Source organism: Pygocentrus nattereri, chromosome 14, assembly GCF_015220715.1.
Source record: "Pygocentrus nattereri isolate fPygNat1 chromosome 14, fPygNat1.pri, whole genome shotgun sequence".
Lineage (NCBI taxonomy): Eukaryota > Metazoa > Chordata > Actinopteri > Characiformes > Serrasalmidae > Pygocentrus > Pygocentrus nattereri.
This window is the reverse complement of record NC_051224.1, coordinates 32,591,162-32,614,345: the sequence shown is the minus strand read 5'-3', so window position 1 is coordinate 32,614,345 and position 23,184 is coordinate 32,591,162. Positions and strand designations below refer to the sequence as shown.

Here is a 23,184-nt window from a genome sequence, read left to right as displayed (position 1 = left end):
AACCAGACATCTAAAGAGATGTCTCTATATGTGTCCACAAAGAAAGTTTATAAATACATTTATAAATCATTATACATACTTTGCCTGACGTGTGAGGTGTTGCTTTATGTTTAACAGCTTTGAACTGCAGGGTGTTGCAAGTTCCTGTTAGATCCTAGTATCAGTGATATCATACTGCTGATCAATGCATAATTCTGGGTTCATGACTATATCATGACCTATAGGGTTCAGGCCGGTGTCACATCTCATTTTTGTGCCTTCATATGGTTAGTTGTAACTCATAGTGACAACATTATCCGATTAGCAATGTTCTAACACTATCTGTTGTTTAGGCTCCATGTACCCAGACGTCATAAACGTCCTTGGGTGCCCTTGTCTAACTATAACTCTATTTCATCCAATCCTCTCTCTCTATTGTCTTGTCTCATGATCACGCGATGGTCATGCCATTTGTGTGTATATGAACTTTCTGAGTATAGACCTAGTCTCTGTGGTCATTTGAGTTTCCCCCAGCAGGCTGGACTCTTTCTGGCTAAGTTCACATCTTTGGTATTGAGGTCGAACCATAGAACCTAAATCCATCGTCAAATGGTTCTAACAGTTCCTTAATGGTTTCGTAGACCAAATAAAACAAAAATGACTGAATTTTTTCAGAACCAATGACTTTACATCCCAACGACTGAATTCTGCAAAAACATTAAAGCTGTTATTACAGTAAAAGCTCCCTGTACCAAATACTACTGTGGAACAGGATGAATACTTATACAAGCAGCATTTTTTGGTTCTTTTTACAGTTTGGTATAAAACAATGAGTTTACACTCAACAATGAGTCTGTTCTACACTGTAAACACAGTCACTCTGATGTGTGTTTCTGAAACATTCTTTCCAGTGTAATGTAGAGATGGACAATTTTAAAACATATTTGGTTGCAGTTTGTTTGAGAAAATGAAGGTTTGATCATCTTTGAAGGGTTTATTTAACTTCCAAAGATGATCAAACATGCACAAGTTTGGTTTGTAAATAAGTTCTTTTCATCTTTTTACACTGTTAAAACTTACAGGCACTGTAATACCAGTTTACTACATTTTCAGCATGATTCTTTTCAAAATGTAAAATCATAACCATAACTCATTTATATCATTGGAAAGCTGCTGTAAATTATAAGGTGCAAAATGTGAATTTAGTATTATTATTATTATTATTTTTAATGGAAAAAGCATTTAAATATAAAATATTACGTCGATGCATTTGTGCTATTGCATATAAAAGGTACATTTTAATGCACTCAGTATTAATAAAAACTGGCCAGGACACACATAAAATAGGCCACCTTTTGTCTGTAAGATCGTCCTGGTTAAATAAAAAAATTATCATAATAAAACAGAAATGAATCCTACTGTGGAAGGCTGCTGTTCATCAGCCGCAGCACAATGATGACCTGCAGTTTGTTTGGTTCCAAAACACAAAAGATGACCAACAGAATCTGATCAAAATTTAAGAAAAGGGACGTTGTGTGGATTTCACACTGACAATGGTCATAAGCCCCTCCCCCAACTTAACATCACTGACAGTCTTTAAGGCAAACACCAAAGAGGAAGATTTATGTTGAACAGCTTCCGGCCTGAGTTCTCAAAAACCACAGAGTGAGTCTGAAACACTTTGTAACTGAACACGCTTCACTGTGAAGAATTGCTGCAATTTTCCAGCAAACATTCACAAAGCGTGTTTTCTTAAGTTGCTGTATATTACAGATCAAGCAGATCAAAGACTGATGTACAGATTATGGTACTAAAATTAAAAAGAAACTACTTTTACTACGTATATATAAAATCTGAAGTAAAAATCTGGGTGTATTCTTAGATTCTGATCTCTACAATAACATGCTTGTGACACAGTCACTAAAATAGCTTGTAATCAAATGAGAAATATTGTTAAAGTTCAGTGTTTTCTATCTCAGAGCGATGCAAAGGAACTTGTTCATGCATTTGTTACAGTAGAAATGATTACTGTAATGCCCTTTTCTGGGGAAAACATCACATCGTCTACATCTCAACATGCTGCAGATGCTAACAAAAACAAAAAAAGAGCTTATATACCACCCCCCCCCCATTCACAAACTGCATCAGCTGCATTTCTTAGATAGAATTTAAACTTTTTACTTGTTTTTTAAAGCTCTAAATGACCCTAATGCACCTGCATACTTCATAGAATGTCTCTCTGTTTACATTCCAACACATGATCTATGATCTTAGATCAGCAGATGCTGACCATCTGCAAACATCACAAAATATATAAATATAAAATATAAAAAACATTGAGATGCCTCTTTCTATTACCAACCCAAGTCCAAAAGAGTTGTAACAGTATAAGGAATGACAATAAAAAGAGTGATCTGTGATTAGTAAAGTCAGTTTGACCTGTATTAAACTGAAAACAATACAAAAGCACAAAATTTGACTGACTTGATTTGATAGTCTTCAGCCACGCAAATGTATGGGGCTTCCTTGTTGTATTCTGCACCATAAATCTGCAGCATTTCAGGACGTTGTTTATAAATGGCTTCCAATATGCATAGTTGAGTGCAAACTTACATTTGTTTATTGACATTTGTTTGCTGGATCAGAGCTTGTCTGACTGATTACTATCAGTTTGTGAATGTAAACAGCATACAAAAGTATAGTAAGGTGTTCTGCAAGGCTCTGTTTTAGGGCCTCTGTTGTTCACATTATATATGCTACCACTGGGTTCCATTATCGGTATGCTGATGCTATGCTGATGACACAACTGTACATGTCAACCAAGCCATACAATAAACTTCATCTTACTAAGATTGAGGACTGTGTAAAAGACAAAAGAAGGACTATCGAAGTAACTTCCTTCTACTCAGACAAAACAGAGGTTCAAACATTGCTTAAAACGTTGTAGTTTGTTAGTTGCATCGGGTACATACATGTGTGACCCTTCCTATTGGGTGTTCGTCTGCCCTGGTCAGTGATGGACACCGGATTGGGATGATGCAGTTTTTATTAGCCTGTAATGAGTATGACAACCACAGTATAAGTTTCTGTTCATACCTCGGTCAGCGTACAACACGGCAGCATGCAACCATTCTACTGCCGAGACTGCACCGAATCACCTATATATACAGAAACTGTAATACGCTGACCAACCAGCAGGTGGTGCCAAAACCCATTTAGCAGGAATTTCATAACATAACATTAATACAACTATTGTACACTGTTACACATGTATTAAAAACTTGGTGTCACAATCGACCCTAATCTGTCATTCAATTTACATGTAACTAATATTAATAGAATAGCTTTCCAAATATTGCTAAATTAAGAAATGCATTATCTCTACAGGACGCAGAAAAGCTAGTTCACGCATTTATTCCCTCAAGACTACTGTAATGCCCTGCTGTCTAGATGTTCCAGCAAAAGCCTTAACAAACTTCAGCTAGTCCAGAACACTGCAGCCAGAGTCTCACAAGAACCAGAAATTTTGACCATATCAGCCCAGTTTTATCGACTCTACAATGGTTGCCAGTTAAATTCCACTTTTACTGGCATATATTCCAATTCCATATAATATAATTCCAATTTTACTGGCATATAAAGCTTTAAATGGACTCGCCCCTCAGTACCTGAGTGAACTTCTCTCCTACTATGAACCATCTCGCCTACTCAGAATACAAGGTGTTGGCTTACTATTAGTATCCAAAATTAATAAAGTTACATCAGGGGGAGAGCCTTCTCATACAAAGCCCCCCAGCTTTGGAACAAACTTCCAGTCAGTGCTCAGACACAGCCTCAGTCTTTAACTCTAGGTGAAAACCAATTTATTTAGTCAAGTTTTTGGTAAATAGTTTAGATAAACGTAACATAACAGCATATCTCCATAGTTAAGGAGTCGAGGCAATGAACTGGCACTAATTTAGATGAAAATGGCTCGAGCGGCTGATGTTTGAGAGACAGAAAGCCTGTTTTGAGGGAAAGATTAGACCTGTTCTCTGGTGTCTGGAGCTGGTGCCTTCTAGCTAAGCTAATGCTAGCCGGCTTCTCTCTCCTAGTTAGCTTAGCATAGCTGAAGAGCTTCAAACACCCCTGTTCAGGTTCGATTCAACTAACTGGGGCTCTGCTGTCAGAATTACAGACGATAAAAGCGTACAACAGTGAGCGCACAGTCAACCGAATCATGGTGGAGTGACAGAAAGCTGAAATCGAACCTGTTCTGTAGTGCTTTCAGCTGTAGCCTGCTAGGCTAAGATAACATGAGTGACCTGCGCTCAGTTCTAGCTAACCACTGATTAGAGGATAAAGACTCATATGTAAGAACACAAATTCGAATCACTGGTGTTGCAGTGACAGAAAGATAAAAAATAGAATTGGTCTGGGGTGCTTTGAGCTGGACTCTGCTGGGTGACACTAATGCTAAAAATTACAATATTAAACTCTTGTTTCAAGAGGAGAATGCTTCCTCAAGAAAAAATGGACTTCCATTGTGCTTAGTACAGTCTTAACTTGCATTTGTGGATGTAGCCACGAACAGTGTTTATTGACACTGTACTTCATCAAAGTATTCCCTGAGCCCATGTGGTTATATCTATCACAGTATTACGCCAGTTTTTAACATAGTGCCATCTGAGGGACTGAAGGTCACAGGCAGCTGTGGTTTTTGGCCTTGCTTTTTATGCACAGAGATGTTTTCAGATTCCCTGTATTTTTTGATAATATTATGCACCATAAAAGGTGAAATACCTAAAAATCTCCCAGCACTTTGCTTTGGGGCAGTGCAACTGCTTTCTCTAGAGTGATAGAGCTTTCCAGTACCTTCTGGATGAGTTGTAGTGGTGTTTCTGATCCAGAACTAATCATCCAACATCAGTACCTGACCTTACTAATGCTGACATGGCTAAATGCAATCAAATCAAATCTTATCATCCCTGTATAAATCTCTAATATTCTTGTTGTTCAAAGATGACCAATAATGGGTAAATACTGAGAGGGTTTGCAGCCTGAAATGCACAGCAAGTACTCAGAGTCCTTTGGACTACTGCAAGGTTGTCTTGAGAGAGGGATAAAGACAAGCAAAGCAACACCATGAGACAGAGAGCTACTGGTCTACATAACGTTTACACTAAAATAGCACGCAATGAGTAATCATGGACTCATGGCCATACTTTCTACCAGTCATTAAGTTAGATTGGAGAATCTAAATCTATGTTCTTCAAATGTCTTTATGCTTCTTAGTTTGTGGTTCAGGTTGTGTGAGGTGCAGATTCTGAAGGTTTATCTCCTCTGACGATGATGATGTTCTCTGTCTTCTTGATCCGTATTGGTGTACAGACTCTCCTGCCCCTCCTGTTCCGTAGCTAGAAGCATCACAGTGGAAGAGGAAACTTTAATATCACAATGGAAACCGCACCACTATTAAGATTCGAGTTAATACCAGGTTTTTGACTTTGAGAACAACAATCCCTGACACTTTATATTGGACACAGTAATCGTAGCTGCTTCAACATTGTTAACTCTTTAATATTTAGCTAACATTTGGTGGCTCAAGGCATTTATACACAAATGCACAAATTGAGATGACTTTGAAACTGAGCAGCACTGTGCTACTTTTGCAATATTTACTACAAAATGATTTTAAAAACTCACATATATGTCATATTGACTTTTACTTTACTCTTATTTTGGTTCTAGTTTCTGAATGTGCCTTTATTGTGTAGTAAACACAGAGCTCTCACTTTCTACTGTTCTGCTGATCCGTTTTCTTTGGATTTTGGTGTAGATGTGAAAGCCTCCTAACAATGTCAGCAGAATAATAATCTCCAAAACTTGCACAACCACAAGCACCCCAAAAGTGTCTAGAAGAGAGAGAGAGAGAGAGAGTAAGAGACACAGATTTCACCCTGCTTCAGAGTGAATTTTATAACATGTACAATATGATGTCAGATTGCTTTAAGATATACTATGCCTAATGAAATTATCTGCCCAAACAGTAAGATTTCACTTAACACAATTACTTAAAACAAATGAAAAAGTTCTAAAAGTTAGTTAAATAGCATTCTTGCAACCCTCCCAAAATACGAAATATTACATATATCAACTGAAAAAAGCTTAAGAAATCATTTTATATAATTACAGCTGCCAATGTATCATTCTTTGCAGTGTAATGGACATATTCGGTAAAAATGACGTAGATGGGAACATTCAGCTAAAAGCTAAAATATAAAATATAAAAAGCTTATATAAAAGTTCACAGGTTGGTTGCTATCTAGAAATCTTACGTCAGTTTGTCTCTAAAAAGGTATAAACCTGTCTCTGGCTGTCTTGTTCAAAAGGTGAAAAACAAAAATGGTGTGATTAGTACAGTCTTAACTTAAGTACAGTCTTAATTTGCATTTGTGGATGTAGCGACAAATGGTGTTCATTGACAACAGTTCATCAAAGTATTCCCGAGCCCATGTGGTTATATCTATCACAGTATTACGCCAGTTTTTCTTCATTCAAATACATTTTCTCTTGATTTGGTTTCATTCTTCATTTACTTCTATTTTCTTTTTGCAGTATAGTCTTTACCAGACTATTTATTACACAGATCAGGCATATCATTATGACCACGTCCTTGTTTCTATGCTCATTGTCCATTTTATCAGCTCCACTTACTATATAGGTGTGCTTTGTAGTTCTACAGTTACAGACTCTGGTCCATCTGTTTCTCTGATACTTTGTTAGCCCCCTTTTACCCTGTTCTTCAGTGATCATGGCCCCCATGGACCCTCACAGAGCAGGTACTATTTGGGTGGTGGATCATTCTCAGCACCGTAGTAACATTGATGTGGTGGTGGTATGTTAGGCTGGTATGAGTGGATCAGGCACAGTAGTGCTGCTGGAGTCTTAAACACTTGTGTCCACTCACTGTCCACTCTATTATACACTCTTACCTTGTCAGTCCACCTTGTAGATGTAAAGTCAGAGACGATAGCTCATCTACTGCCGCACAGTTTGTGTTGGTCATCCTCTAGTCCTTCATCAGTGGTCACAGGACACTGTTGGTGGTTGGTAGACTGTTCTCAGTCCAGCAGTGACACTGAGATGTTTAAAAACTCCAGCAGCACTGCTGTGTCTGATCCACTTGTACCAGCACAACACACACTAACATACCACCACCATGTCAGTGTTACTGTAGTGCTGAGAAGGGTCCATGGAGGTCCTGATCACTGAAGAACAGGCTGGATGGGGGCTAACAAAGTATCAGAGAAACAGATGGACTACAGTCTGTAACTGTAGAACTACAAAGTGCACCTACAGAGTAAGTGGAGCTGATAAAATGGACAATGAGCGTAGAAACAAGGAGGTGGTCATAATGATATGCCTGATCGGTGTACCAAAACAGAGAGTAGCAGAGTCTTGATGGTTGGTAATTATGAGTGCAGGACTACCTTTGGGCTTCTCAGCTTCATAGTTGGTCTGTACAATAGTATCTGTAATTACAAACCAAAAGAGCATCACATGAAAAGCAGGTTATAGTATGCAGAGTTCAGCAGCCTGTATCAAAGCACAGGCCCCCATGCTGGGTGGGGCTTCAAACGACAAGAAATAAATTACTTGGTCTCTATAATTTGCATCAAGAAAACTTTATCAATCTGTGCTGTGCTGCACTGAAAAACATTTGTGGGTAGAACTTTGTAGAAGTAAATATGCCCCTATGCAGCTTTTGTAATAAGCTACATTTTCCAATCTTGCAATATCACAATGTCATGGTAGCAGTACAGTCAAAACTACACCTACTCCAACGCTTCCACCTTATCAATAGAAAACTGTAACAAGTATGATGAGTTCACATAAACCCAACTAGCACAGCCACCCTTCATTATAAAGCATGTGTTCACTTACTACAACACACGGCTGAGCCATCATATCTGTTCAAATCAGATAACTCAGATGTTGAGGAAAATACCACAGCAAACTTAAGGGGCTAAAGCATACTTTCACAGTGGGCCTGCAAAATGTTAATGGACCATTTATGTCTTATCTTTGATGATTTCATGTGCAGAAGTTGACAGTTGCTTTGATGTTTTGACATTAATATTTTTAGCCTTTGTAAGAAAGGAGTATTGTGAGTATCAAATTTGCAGACAAAGACAACAATACAGTAATGTGTTTAGTATAAGCCATCATTTTGGCTTTGGAGAAGGTCACAAAACATGCACGGCTCACTTGTATGATTTGTTTGATAGCAATGCTTGAGTTAAAGAGGGCAATGATTCTGAATGGCCATAGTACAGTGACAGCACTGACAGAAAACAATAGCAGTCTACTTTGTTTGCAGACTAGCATAACTTGGTGGTGATACTTATTCATGTCTAATGCAGGTGTAGATGCTTAAGTATGTATTTGACATCTTTCTGTAGTTAGCGATCCTTGTTTTGTATGTCATTTTCACAATGATTAGGTCTATATAAAAATATCTATTTAGTAGTGGCAAGCAGCTACAGATCATTCTAGATTACAGCTCGTCTACAATACATCTTTGTTGTCATTTTAGAGGTCATCTTAGACTAGATTACAATTAAATCTAGACTACGACTAAATCTATGTTAAAGCTCAGTTGAGATTACAATTCAGTCTAGATTAGTTAAAACAGATTACAGCTCAATATATATGACAGCTCAGTCTAGATTACAGTCAAACCTAGATTACAGCTCAATCTAGATCACAACAACATCTAGTCTGATTTTAGCCTAAGCCGACAGTACGTGACTGGAGTGCACTTGAGCAAGGTACCTAACCCCCAACTGCTCCCCGGGTGCTGCAGATAGGGCTGCCCACCACTCCGGGCAAGGTTGCTCACTGCCCCCTAATGTGTGTGCATTCACTAGTGTGTATGTGGTGTTTCTCTGTACCTGAATGCGGAGGTGAAATTTTCCCATTGTGGGACTAATAAGGGTCACTTAATCTTAATCTTAATCTTAACCTTGACTGCAGCTGAATATGCTACCAAAGTTACAATGATAAAATCTGCAAAACAAATACAAATACATTTTAAAAAATAAAGTTTTTAGAGTTTCTAAACTCATACTGTGGTTTTAATTGACCAAAAACTCTCCATTAGGAATTGTAGTTCATTTTCTAAGTATTGTAGAGATACTTATTTTGTAGCTGTGTGATGGGATTAGAGGTTATGCAGACCTACCTTCAATAATCAGCTGGAGGAAATACATGCCTTTTGATCCCCCGAATAAATCAAATGATTCCAATTTGTATTTTCCTGAGTCTCTTTTCTCAGCATTGCTTATTACCATGGTTCTGTTATCAGTAACAAACTCCCATCTTGGATAATCTGAATGATGCTTTGTGGCTCTTTGGTTTTTATATTTCAAAATGAGAATGGAAAAAGTTCCGCTGTTGCTCATTTTTAAGATGAATTCATCCTCATATTCCAGCTGCAGGTACAGCGGTCGTCCCACAGCTCCATAACATGGATCACTCTGAGTAAATCTACAAACAGGGTTCACGGACAAACCTGCAGAGGAAGAACAGCAAGAAGATTCTGTCATTAATCTGATACAGTGAAGTGTCGTCTACTGTATTCACCTCTAACACACTTTAAACAGCCTGTTTATACCAGAGAGCTGAGATTAAACACAGAGTCACAGTTTTCAGTGTAATCTCTATATTATGTGAACTAGGAACATTTTAATCCCAAGCAAAGTTAATGTAAAATAGGAAATGCCAAATTCTAAATATCTCCATAAACAAAGTCATTCAGAGTGGTTTGGTGTGAAATGCTCCGTTCTAGAGAAACTTAGTGTGAGAACTCTTCACAGTAGTAGTGATAGGTACCAGACGTCTGAAAAATCATGATGCCCCGAAAAGCTCCCTCACAGAAAGCTACTAAAGGAAATGGTTTTTGATTTGTAGTCTGATGTTTGACACATTCCTTTCCAAATGTTTTAGTGTTTAGTGAAAAAAGTGGTTTTTTTTTACTCATACACTGTAAAACCTGATAAGTAAGTCAACTCAAATGGTTTGAGGACACCAACTGTCTTAAATGGTTTCAGCAGGTATGGGCGAGTAGCTAAGTAGCACGGTACTTTTTGTGACTAACTACACATTTTTGTGGGCCTATAGCAATAATCTTCACTACAATTCCGTTACAGGCTTCAGGCAATCCGCACAACATCTGAACCATAGAGCACGGTCATTACCTGGACACTTAGGGATTGTGCAATCCTGACTGAGCCGTGTACAGCTCAAGCAAATGGGTGCGCACTGATCACCTTTTACTAGTAGGCTTAGCTCAGGAATCAGAAACTGAAATGGTAAAAAGAGCCATTTTGTCCTTTCAACTAAAGTGCAACCACCTTGGGAGGCACAACATGGTTGTAAATATGTCTCAGCATATGCGGATGTCCTAGTACAGGCTAAAACTTATAATATAAATGTAGACTTACTTTGCTCTGCTTTAACCTTTAGCTCAGCTACAGCCACTTTTCTCACATCTCAGGAAACTTTTCCACAAGTTTCTTGTAAAATGTCTCTCAATGTTGAGAGGAATTATAAAGGTTTATAAAAACAAGCAGCTGATCTAATGGAAAGTAGGCTGAGGGGAATGACAACACACAGAAGGCGTAGTAAATAAGATGGAAAGACACACCCATTATGCAAATATATCTTGCCAATAGGAATAATAGGAATTTAATCAAGAAGGTTGCATTGACCAAACATTTATCAAAGCTGAGAAGTCTAAACTAAATTGCAAGCTCATTCATTCAAAGATCCTGTCTGAAATCTGAAATGTCTGAAAAACGTCATTTTAATGTAACTATTTTTGCAGTATCACATATATTCACTGAAACAGAACGCTCCAACAGCTCAACCACTGAATCCACTGATATTTTAATAAAAACGTTGGAATATATTATATACACAATCTTTTTTTTTTTTTTTTACAGTGGATAGGCATCAAGACTGTTTTATGTGCTTGGCAACCATCACTTTTAACGTAGGTAACTAGGACTAATACATGGAATAAACTCTTTGACAAAATGAGCTTGAAGCTTTACTTGTGACAGACTAGTGTGATTAACAGGGGTGAAAATTTGGACTGGCATGTTGGGGCGACTAATGTTAGGAAGTTATAGCCTGCATACAGCCATTCAAGCTACTTACTAGGTGAACAAAGTAGATGTACAATTAGAATTATCAATTAGAATTACCATATTTATATCTAACATGTTATATGTAATTACTAAGATGCAAAACTAAAAATTAGTATTATTATTATAATACCTATTACACTGTGAACAAGCATTTCATTTTTACTGTGTCACAATTCATATTCTTATATTCACTGGGGGAGATAAGTATTCAACACATCAACATATTTTTAATTAAACATATTTCCAGTGCAGTTATTTACATTAAATTAAATCCAAACATTGGTATTAACTCTATAAAACTACACAGCTAAAGATACTGTAACACTGTGTGTGTTTATATGCACTTAATAATTCAGTAACTGTAGAAAATCATCAGGGAATATCTTTGTAATCCATTGAAATTTTATTATCTAAGTTGTACAAACTCCACACACCCCATTTCATGACTAGGCCACTGTTGTCAATAAAATGTGGGAAATCTGGGAAATGGAGTTCTCCAGTGAGGTATGCAGTGAACTAATACACCCTAAACTTAACATGTACAGGTTTTTCACAACATTGCTAATGTAACATAACAGAACCAGGTAACACTGGTAACTGAGGCTTTGCCTGTAAAGGGTTTGACAAGAATCGTAGTCAATGAACAGGCATAGGTCGAATCCAAAAAAAGGCAAAAGAGAAGGACAAACATAACAAAGGCAACCAGATCCAAAAAAGGCAAAGGCAAAAAAGCAAAAGTAAAAAAATCCATAAAATATTAAATGCACAAGAAAGCAAAACAATCAGGAAATGCTCAATAGCTCTACAAGGAGAAACAACACCTTGCAAAGTAACCAACCTAAAGCCCGGGACTTTTAAACTAAACTAAGACCGATCACATCACAAACAGAGCAAGTGCAACCAGGTGATTGTGAATGCTGATTGGTGGATTGCAGTCCAACAGTCCAATAATCCAACAGTCACGTGATCTCCCATGGGATTCTGGGAAATGGAGTTCTTGTGTGTGTTGATATGATATTATCTGATATTACAGACTGCACCACCCTTGTCGCTGCTGCTAAGATGACCTACTGAATATCTGTCCAAAAGTATCCAGACACCCAAGCTAATTAGTGAATTTAGATACTTTAAGGTGATGTTATTGCTGGATGTTTAATTGTGCTTGTGGAATTATTAGCCTTAGTATTGTTCATATTACTCTTTTAAGATGTATTAAAGAAAGCTTATGTTTAGCATTGAAAGCTTAATGGTTATATTGTACAATTCTAAGAGCTAAGAGTCAGCACATAAGGCTGTGTGCTGACTAATGGTGGAATACACAAGGACGTCAGATAACAGGAAATACCTCGAAGCTAATAGTAGTAGACCCTGGGATTAGCACACCACACATGTGGTTCATCTGGTCAGATAAGCAGAGCCATTGTCTGGAAAACGGGGGGAGTTGGTAAACACAGGGAATACCTTAAGCTGACCTTGCAGACGCACTCACGTCCCGAGCGCAGCCTTAAACTTTTATGATGTGGATTAGTGAGATGGCCTAACGCACACATTGGAGGCTGGGGTAAGGAAGGAGCGGTCATGCGACTATAAAAAGGGAGTCAGATGAGAAGGGGTCAGAGCTTACTTGGGAGATACATGATGCATGTTCTCTGTTTGTAACCTCTCCAGAATTCTGTAATAAAACCGTTTGTTTCACTTCAGTCTGATCTACTCGTCTCATTTATTTTGCATCAACGAACACGCAGGACTGGTTTCGTCCACATGCTTCATACACAGCTTGTAAAGTCTCTATGAAAAAGCATTGTCAATAAAATGTGATGCTCTGGAGTAGCCACACATGAGCCTAAGATCACCATGCCCAATGCCATGTGTCAGCTAGAGGGGTATAAAACCTCCAGTGTTGGACTGTCAAGCAGGGGAACTGCACTCTCTGGAGTGATGCAGCTCCATCAAGTACCTTGAGACGAGTTGGAGTGGCATTTGTGACCCAGAACTGATCACCCAACATTAGTAGTGAGGTCCAACTGACCTCACTAATACTCTTGTGGCTGAATGCAATCAAATCCTCACAGCAATGCTGCAACATCTAGTGTAAATCCTTCTCAGAAGAGAAGAGGCTGTTACTGCGACGAAGAGGGGACAAATTCCCTATTAATAATGGAATGTTAAAATTCCTTTAGGTGTGTAGATTGAGTTAATAATACTGTCTGATCTAAATTTCATGTGAAAAGCTGCATTAGAAATATGTTTAAATAAAAACATATTTAATAATATTATTTCCCCCTTTGTATATATACATTTGTATACTATTTGTATACTTTGTATATAAAATACTTTAATATTGATAAATGTGATGACACTTAAGCAGAAACAAGAAGGATTTTTGTTGTTGTGTAAGTCAACAAATAATCAGTCCAGCAAAGGAGTGTTCAAAACCACATTTGTAACATAAAGTCAGGACTGGTCAGTGTTTCTTTGATTGGTCATTACTGACTATAACTAAGCAAAATATTCTATTCCATTTAACAAAATCTACTGAGGCCTAAATTAGAGTTAAAATGGGAATAACTGACAGCAACGTATTAAATGGTATCATGATATCTGACTGCTCTTTCTAAATGAGCAATAGGCTTTTTTTAGACTTCCAGTATTTTCTTGGGTAGTTCTGCATTCTGTTCTCACTCTTGTGCAATATTGGAAAGCTAGATTTTGTCCCAGTTCCTACATTTTCCACAGTATTTTCACCTTCTATTTCACAGTGACAGAGATTAGCTTCTTTCACAAATATTAAACATAACAGTAACCCTAGTGTGAAATTAGAAAACCTTTAGATGTAATTATCCATATGTTCATTAGTTTCTTGTAATCAGAATCATGAAACACGGGACATGATGGTAAGCTGTCCATTGTGCCAATGGATGGTACATGAGGTTTGCTTTGATGTTGAGAGAGGTGTGAAGGCTGTGTCTCAGACGTGGAAAAGATGTAATTTCGGGACACATCATCAGTAGTGTACCTTTGAATCAGGGGGTGTTTCGGCCTTTCAACACTACACACCCTCATCAAAGGTGGCCAGCTACAGGGTGATCAAATCGAGCTTGTGTCCCTTGCCCAATCACGAGAATTGCCTGGTTGTTGAAATGACGCAGCCCACGGGACAATGCAAGGCAGGGGATGTATTCTTCCCTGAGTCAAGCCTAGAGCTGACCGCATACCTTGTTCACCCTCCTCCTGGAGGGTTGTGACCTGGGTTCTCAAATGAGGAATGGGGTGGGGGGATTAGTGAGCGGGTCCTGTTGATGCTCTTTGAGCCCAGCACGGGTCCTTCCACTTGATCCATATCCACTGGCTGCTTCTTTCGGCCGCTTCAGGCACTGATCTAATTGTCTGTCACAAAGCCTGTCCATGGATGCCAAGGTCTTTCAGCAGCCTGATGGTGGAAGAAGCCACAAAACCTCTGCATCCCACCTCAAACAGATAAACTTTTGCATTCCATCCTTGTTATTGAGCATCTGCTTGCGTTCATGGGCCTCTTCTGTTGAATTCTTCCATGGAACTGTTAGCTCTGTGATATAAACAGACTTCAGCAAAGGGGACCAGAGTACCTAAGGGTGGTTGCTGCAATCTCAGGTGGAAAAATTAGTTGCTGGCCAACATCGACTAGTATCTTCCACTCCCGGGCCATGACTAGCTGTCCAGCTTCTAGTTTGGTAGAGGATGGTTGGTTTTTTTTCTATTCTTCTTGGGTGAAGGTTGGGGCTGTGATGGACTTGCTCTCAGGGGCAAGGGGTTGGTGGTATTCCTCTTGCTCTCATGAGCTGCTGCCAGACTCTTGAGGACCTGCTTGTGCTTACAGGTGTAGCAGCCTTGTTGAGGCTGATCTTACAACCGGTCAAGATGTGTTTGAGAGACGTTAGAGTTGGGCAGAGAGTACAGGTTGGGTCCTCGCCATACCACTGGTGGAGGTTTTTTGGGGATGGGAGCACATCATAGGTGGCTCTGATGATGAAGCTGATGTCTCCACGATGCCTCCATTTCCCAGAGCTCCCTCCAGCTGAGCTTTCTCCTCTACAGGCCTTTCCAGCTCATTCATTGTCCCTGCTTGGCCTCCTGACGGTGCACCTCCTCAACCACCATTTTTCTCCTCTCTGATCTTGAGGCCTTACGCCAAGTTGGCTTACTTGCTGTAAGGCCAAAGCCTCCTCTTCCCAGCTGGACATGCCCCAGAATGTCGCTGTGCCTCAGGGCTGATGTAGCATGCTGCACCACATCGGATGGTGTCCATTTCCGTCCAGTTAACAGAGGTTGCGCAGCATTGCTGATGGTCTGGTCTCTTGAGTCCTTCAAGTCATCTGGAGTCTTACTTTAGAGCACTTGTACTCTTCGGTGTGGCTCGTGATAGGCAGTTCAAGGACCCCTTTGCCATAGAGGCTGATGTTAGTCAAACAGCATGGGACACCAAGCCATTTCTTCATGTAAGATGACATAGTTCACTCCATCTTCTCCACAGTTGTTATTAGGAGCTTGTAGATAGTGAGTGGCCACATTACCCAATGGAGAAGTCCAAATTGCAGGCACCAGAGTTTGAGCTTCCCTAGCAGTAGAGTCTTGTTGATGTTTTCCAGATTTTTGATGATGTCCTGTCTTACTTGCTGTACTTGGTCTTTGACCCTGAGGCTTGCATTGTACCATCCGCCCAGGCTTTTGACAGGTTGCTCAGACACTGTTGGTATAGGGTCATCACCAATGCAGAACTTCATGTCTTTAAGCTGTCCCTTCACTATTGAGATGCTTCGTGACATGTTCAACTTGATTTTCATCTGGGCCTACTTGATGTTCTCCTGCAGCTTTCCAAGTAGCCGCCTGGTGCATGCTGCAGTAGTGGTCAGAGTGGACATGTCATCCATGTATTCTCGGATAGGTGGAAGGCGGATCCCGTTCTTACCCCACCACCACCCATCTCGAGGCCCTGATGATGACCTCCATGGCCATTATGAAGGCCATGGGTGAGATTGTACAGCCTGCAATGATGCCTACTTCTACGCACTGCCATGATGCTGTAAAGTCAGCTGTTATGAAGCATAATAGATTACTTCTTATTTTGGTACTGCACATTTATATTTATTGTTGTTTTAGAACATTTTTTACTATGTATCTTTACTTTCTGTTTATGTATCTGTAAATAGCATACAGCAATACTTTGCTCCTGTGAATAATAAGTAGTACTGAAACAGTTTTATATATGAAATTGCATGCATATAATATTCTGTTACTAAGTGGTAACCCTGCTTAGAATCTCTGAAGTTATTTTGTGATGAAAGAGATGCAGACAAAAATAGTATTTTCATTAGATATTGAGCATGAACCCCCCCCCCCACCCCCTTCACCTATCAGATTTCCGGTTGTATAACTGGGAGACAGATTTATTTTTGTTTTGTGTCTCAGTTCGTTGTGTCTTTGTTCACATCCGTTTTTTAACTTTCGCCGATTCAGTTTGAAAGTTTAATCGGCAACAATAGGTCAAGTCATCACCAAAGACGGCCTCAGTGGCCATTGTGAAGCATTCTGCAGCCTGATCTCACCAGCCAAGAGCCTGACTTTCTCACCAGAGGCTGACACAAGCCAGCATTGGATTTTTATTGTCTCCCATGCTATGTGAAGCGACCTTGGGTTTGTGAAAGGCGCTATATTATTACTATTATTAGTCCAGATTATAGCACAATCTATATTACAATCTATATTACAGATTGAATTATAGGTTCTAGTTCAGTCCAGATTACAGTTCAACCAAGATCGCAGCTAAATCTAGATTACTGTCGTCATATTAGAGTTCATCTAGACTAGATTTCAACTAAACCTAGGCAACAACTAAATCTATTTTAAAGGTCAGTTGAGATTACACTTCACCATGGATTACAGCTCAGTCTAGATTACAGTTAAACCTAGATTACAGCAAAATCTAGTCTTGACTGCAGCTGAATATGCAACCAAAGTTAGAAAAATATTTAGTAAAATCTGCAAAACAAATGCAAATACATTTTAAAAGTCATTTTTAGTGCTTTGAGTTTGTAAACACTGGCTCTAAACTCATAATGTGGTCCTAATAGACCAAAAAACATTGGGAATTACATGAATTTATTTTCTAAGTATTGTAGAGATACTTATTTTGTAGCTGTGTGATGTAATTAGTGGTTATGCAGACCTACCTTCAATAATCAGCTGAAGAAAATAAGCGCCTTTTGATCCCCCAAATGAATCAAATGTTTCTAGTGTGTATTTTCCTGAGTCTCTTTTCTTTGCATTGCTTATTATCATGGTTCTGTTATCAGTAGCAAACTCCCATCTTGGATAATCTGAATGATGCTTTGAGGTTATTTGGTTTTTAAATTTGAAAATGAGAACAAAAGAAGTTCCACTGTTGCTCATTTTTAAGACTAATTCATACTCAGATGGCAGCTGCAGGTACAGCGGTCGTCCCACAGCTCCATAACATGGATCACTCTGAGTAAATCTACAAACAGGGTTCATGGACAGCAAACCTGCAGAGGAAGAACAGCAAGAAGATTCTGTCATTAATCTGATACAGTGAAGTGTCGTCTACTGTATTCACCTCTAACACACTTTAAACAGCCTGTTTATACCAGAGAGCTGAGATTAAACACAGAGTAAAGAAATAAATGTGCAAATTTGAACAAGGAACATTCTAAGACATTGCAAGCAAAGTTAATGTCAAAGCAATAGCAAAATTCAAAAAAGTGGTTTGGTGTGAAGAACTGCTCCCAGTGTTGGCGATAGGAACCAGACATCTGAAAAACTGTGCTGCCCCTAAAAGCTCCCTCACAGAAAGTCGCTATAGGAAATGGTTATGAATTTGTAGTCTGATGTCTGACACCTTCCTTTACAAATGTTTTGCAAAGATTTTGGACTAAAATGTTTTTTTTAGTCATGCACTGTAAAATCCTAGAGTTAAGTTAAGTAACTCAAATCATTTGACCATAAACAACTACCTGAACTGAGTATGAACAAAACATATGTTTAGATAGATCACCTTATTGATCCTAGAGGGAAACTCTTCTATTGCAGCAGTACAAAGTACAGTAAAGAGCAAAACATGAGCAAAGTATTGCTGCATGCTATTTACAGATGCATGAATAGAAAGTAAAGACATATAGTAAAAATATTCTAAAACAACAATAAATATAAATGTGCAATGCAAAAATAAGAAGATAACTCGCCTAAATACCATGCAGTTGACAATGCAGTGGTGCCTGTTCCTCCAGTGAATGAACTAGTGAACTAATGTACTGTAAATGATAAAACTTCTATTAAGAGTTGCGCAATATGACATTTATGGATATATAAACAAAGTGACAGTGCAACATGCAATATTTATGGACAAATAAAGTGGCAGTGCATTACTGTTGTATACACTGACTAAATTGAGTAAACTGTACTAACTCCATTCATTTTGCTGATCTTAAAATGATTGAGTACTTCGGACTTATATGTAATAGTTGTACTAACTCCATGCAATTGAGTAATTCTCAGTCAGCGCTGAGTAAGATGAATTACAAAAGTTTAGGAAGCAAGTAGCAACCCTAGAGAAGGAAGGCTGAGGAGAATGACCATACACAGAAGGTAGGGTAAACAAAGTGGTAAGACATGCCCAATATTCAAATATATGGTACCAAGAACCAACAGGAATGATGTGAGCTTTATTTAAGACGATTGCTTTGGCCAAACATTTATCAAGTAAAGCTGATAAAGTTTAAACTAAACCACAATAAGTTGATTCAACTCAAAGATCCTGTTTAAATGTCTGAAATCTCCAAAAGAAGTTATGAGAAAAGCACAAAAAGTCCAAATCATTTAAATGTAAACATTTATGCAGTCTAAAACAAACATGCACTGAAACAGAACAGCTCAACCACTGAATCAACTGATGTTTTAACTAAAAGCATTAGAATACACACCAATCAGGTATAACATTATGACCACCTCCTTGTTTCTACGCTCATTGTCCGTTTTATCAGCTCCACTTACTGCATAGCTGCACTTTGTAGTTCTACAGTTACAGACTGCAGTCCATCTGTTTCTCTGATAATTTGTTAGCCCCCTTTTACCTCTTTAGACTTGGTCCCAGTTTCTCCACAGTCTTCATCTGCACTTTCTACCAGAGACTTTTCTATGTTCCATTATTTTTAACTTACGATGAAAACAATACTGATAAACTGGAAATGATGCCGATGAGTATGACAGCTATGATCACTGTGATCATAACCATGGCTTTTGTTTGCTTTGGATAAGTACTATCATAAGTATTGTTACTCTTTTTTCAGAATAATAATGAAGTTATAACTTTTTTACCTTGATAAAAATAAAAAATCCTCACTGTCACAAAAAATCTCTGCATCTCCGTTTCTGTTTTTATTTATTTATTTATTTATTTTTACTTTTTTGCATAACGTGATAACTCTGGTTATCCTTTTGCACTCTTAAGACCAACAGAAATAGTCCAGCATTACTTACTAAAAAGTCTGGTTCCATTAACTTCCATTACAAGTTAAAACAACTTTTTCCTTGGTCTGTAATGATTTTATTTTTTAAATGTGAGGTTTTATTCCACCAGTGATAATATTTAACAGATCACAATGCAGCTCCCTCAGATTAATACAGATTAGTGTCATTCCAGAAAGAAATGCTAGATCTTAGGTGCAGATTTTACAGAAAAATATACTATTTTACTATTTTTTAAAAAGTGTCATCTTATCAAGCTTCATTTACACCAGTGTTGTCAATCAACACAAACTCTACATGCATAACATCATAAAAAATCAACAATGCTATTGGAAGAAACTCACCCATGGAAGCTCCTGTGAACATCATCACAATTCCAATGACCAGCATTCTCATCTAATCCAGAGACCAGAAGCATGAAGCAGTCCTTCAGTCACACACAGCCGCCACTCAGACCATAAGATTCTGAAATTGGAACAGTTTATGGATCTAAAAATGAGGGTGAAATGAAGAAGTATCATTACATTATGTAAGAGCTCACTTCCTGTTATCCTTCATAATAAATGTACCAAATATATTTATATTTAACATAATTTAATGATGTTCAGTTTCTCAAATATGGCATAATATTTGAATAACGTATTTAGGACCTGCAGCTTAAGAGAGGATTTGCATTGCTTGACTTTAATATCTGTGTTTCTAGGTGGACAGATATAGTATTTAAGTTGCAAAAGATCTGTGCTTAATACTCTAGGTACAACCCCAATTCCAATGAAGTTGGGACGTTGTGTAAAACATAAATAAAAACAGAATACGATGATAAACTGTTGGACTATTTGCTGATGCAGTTGTTCACAAAGTGGTGAACCTCGCCCCATCCTTGCTTGTGAACGATTGAGCCTTTCAGGGATGCTCCCTTTATACCCAATCATGACACTCACCTGTTTCCAATTAACCTGTTCACCTGTGGAATGTTCCAGACAGGTGTTTTTTGAACATTCCTCAACTTTCCCAGTCTTTTGTTGCTCCTGTCCCAACTTCTTTAGAACGTGTTGCAGGCATCAAATTCAAAATGAGTGAATATTTGCAAAAAACAATAAAGTTTATCCGTTTGAACATTAAATATCTTGTCTTTCTAGTGTATTCAGTTGAATATAGGTTGAAAAGGATTTGCAATTCGTTGTATTTTGTTTTTTATTTATGTTTTACACAACTTCATTGGAATTGGGGTTGTAGAAACAGATCTTCTGTGTGCTAGCTTGACAAAAGAGCCATTTTCCCAGCTAATTACTAATGTAAAAGTGATGCACAGACACTTTGGGACCATCAAAAAACATCCTCCTCCTGACCCCAGACCCCCTTAGTGAAGGCTTAGCCTCCTATCCATACTCTACTCCATCTCTACTGAGGCCCGTGATCTGAACCTATGTTCTTTAAATATGTTTAGGTGATAGTTCTTTCCTGTCCTCGTGGTTCAGGTTGTGTCATGATGATGTTCTCGTTCTCCTTGATCCATGTTGACGAGCCTCCTCCATCTCCCGTTCTTGAGCGGTTCAGCAGTACATACACCCGAAGACCTTTTTTTCATTAACAGCTGAAATGCACTGCTCTGTAATAATAAAACATACCAGCCTTGCTTGGAATGTGAACACATCTTTCCAAACTGTAAAAATATCATGTGTACCAAGCTCAGTTCCATCTCTGCAGCACCCCTCTGGTTCAGCTCTGCTGCAGGCATGGATTGTACTTTGGTAGTGTCACAGTACCACTCATAAATATGAAAGCAAAGGAGCCTGGAGCGAGGAGATAACCACACATGTGCTGAGCTAAACACCCCAGGCACCACCTCACAAGGCTGAGATATGGCAGATGTCTGTACCAGCTGTAAATAACTCAATCAATCTGAGCTTAGCTTGTAGTAAAGATGTTTCTGTTCAGTGAGCATGGCGCACGGTTAGATTTATAAAGAGGAACATGAATTTGAGTGGGAACTGCATCGGATGTAACACCGGTAATTGCCATTCACAGCTTGCAGAACGTAAGGATTTAGGGCCACTGCAGCCAACCCTGGCTGAGCAGTGATGCAGTCTGCGACCTGGATGTCAAACTGAATAAAACTTAGACAGTGTTCAAAGAAATCCACTGTCACTGTTTTAGTGAATGCTCTACCATTCGGACGCCTCTCCCGCTTGCTATTAACCATTTTCTGGCACTACGTTAACTCTTTGGCACCTTGAGTCTGTGGCTCATACTGTTGAGGCTCAAGACACACAGCCTGATCAGAAACACTTTGCCTCGTTGAAGATTGAGGTTTAGTGGAGAAAAATCGTCAACATCATAAGACCTCTCAGCTGAAAAGGTGCCGTTTGATTCTGTCACTCTCCATATTTTCTGGTAGCTCACGTCCGCTAGCTCTAAAAACACAGCTGCCCAGCCCTCCTGCTTTTCTTTGCAGCCCCACCTGGTTGAGCCAGAGGTAGAGTTAGCTGAAAACAGTGGGGTGTAGTTACTCTTTAAAGATTTGTGATATTATCAGGTATCAAGGCGTTTTTCATGATTTTGTTTGAATGAGAACACACAAAACTGGTCGTCTTTATAATTTCTATATATTTCTATGGGATAATTGACCAGGCTGAAAAACTTGGGCCTTTACGTTGGGAACAATAGTATAGTTGCTTCAACATTACTTTCATATTAATGCTCAAGGCAATTATATACAAATATACAATTAGAGGTGAAACTGAGCAGCTGTGATGGCTTTTTAATGGCATGTTGACTCTTAGGCCTAATCCCATTTTACCCTTTGCCCCTACCATTTAGCCCTTACCCCTCTGTTTTGCACATTCATGTTTAGGGGTAGGGTGTAACTCAGCTCCACAGGGCAAGATGACACTTGAAACCAAGGAGCAGGGGTAAAAATAAGAAATGGGATTGGGCCTACATCTTGAACAATCTTTAAAAACAACCCATTATTGGCCTGCAAGTATTTGCTTAAACCTAAACAAATTAACATGAATAGAATATATTTGAATAAAGTTACCTTAACTTAAAATATGCTAAAAATGATCTTACTCGAAATGACAGTTACTATGTCAAAAATTCATTTGAGTTAGTTCAAATTTTTCCAACGTCACTTCAACTTTCTGCAGTATTTCAGTTATATTAAATGAAGTCTTTAATTAAGATGCACTGTTACATTTACGGCATTTGACTGACGCTCTTATCCAGAGCGACTTACAATTTGATCTTTTTTTTTTTTTACATAGGTAGGCCAAGGCGGTGTTAGGAGTCTTGCCCAAGGACTCTTATTGGTATAGTGTAGGGTGTTTGCCCAGGTGGGGATTGAACCCTAGTCTACAGTGTAGAAGGCAGAGGCGTTAACCACTACACTACACCAACCACACTGTTAGATTTTACAGTGTAAAGATGCCAAGCATACTGTTCAGTCCTCGGTCCATAGTATCCATATAAGGAAACTAAGGTGCCAAAACAA

The 23,184-nt window shown here is 38.6% G+C and overlaps 2 protein-coding genes across 2 annotated transcripts in view; both read right to left on the bottom strand.

The window, feature by feature from the left end:
* Nucleotides 1–1,503, bottom strand: part of LOC108414419 — a 28,965-nt gene extending 27,462 nt beyond the window's left edge. Inside the window, exon 1 of the mRNA XM_037544621.1 lies at nucleotides 1,399–1,503. The gene's annotated coding sequence lies outside the window, so the exon portion shown is untranslated. The remainder of the gene's footprint in view (nucleotides 1–1,398) is intronic.
* Nucleotides 1,504–3,467: 1,964 nt separating this feature from the next.
* On the bottom strand, nucleotides 3,468–20,132 carry LOC108434524. Its single transcript, XM_017709723.2, has 6 exons — nucleotides 20,036–20,132; nucleotides 17,381–17,713; nucleotides 9,206–9,535; nucleotides 7,452–7,493; nucleotides 5,754–5,873; nucleotides 3,468–5,375 (listed from the first exon to the last, which is right to left on the bottom strand). Exons 1-6 carry the CDS (start codon nucleotides 20,085–20,087, stop codon nucleotides 5,293–5,295), a joined length of 960 nt encoding a protein of 319 aa, XP_017565212.2. The 5' UTR covers nucleotides 20,088–20,132; the 3' UTR covers nucleotides 3,468–5,292.
* Between the last annotated feature and the right edge of the window lie 3,052 nt (nucleotides 20,133–23,184).

What these genes read in the sequence shown, in the direction of transcription:
- LOC108434524 (XM_017709723.2), bottom strand. Translation starts at nt 20,087, where the DNA reads ATGAGAATGCTGGTCATTGGAATTGTGATGATGTTCACAGGAGCTTCC. An exon ending in TCTTCAGCTGATTATTGAAG is followed by an intron (nt 9,536 to 17,380) that starts GTAGGTCTGCAT and finishes CTTCCTCTGCAG; the next exon opens with GTTTGTCCGTGAACCCTGTT. An exon ending in TGAAGCTGAGAAGCCCAAAG is followed by an intron (nt 5,874 to 7,451) that starts GTAGTCCTGCAC and finishes TCTCTCTTCTAG; the next exon opens with ACACTTTTGGGGTGCTTGTG.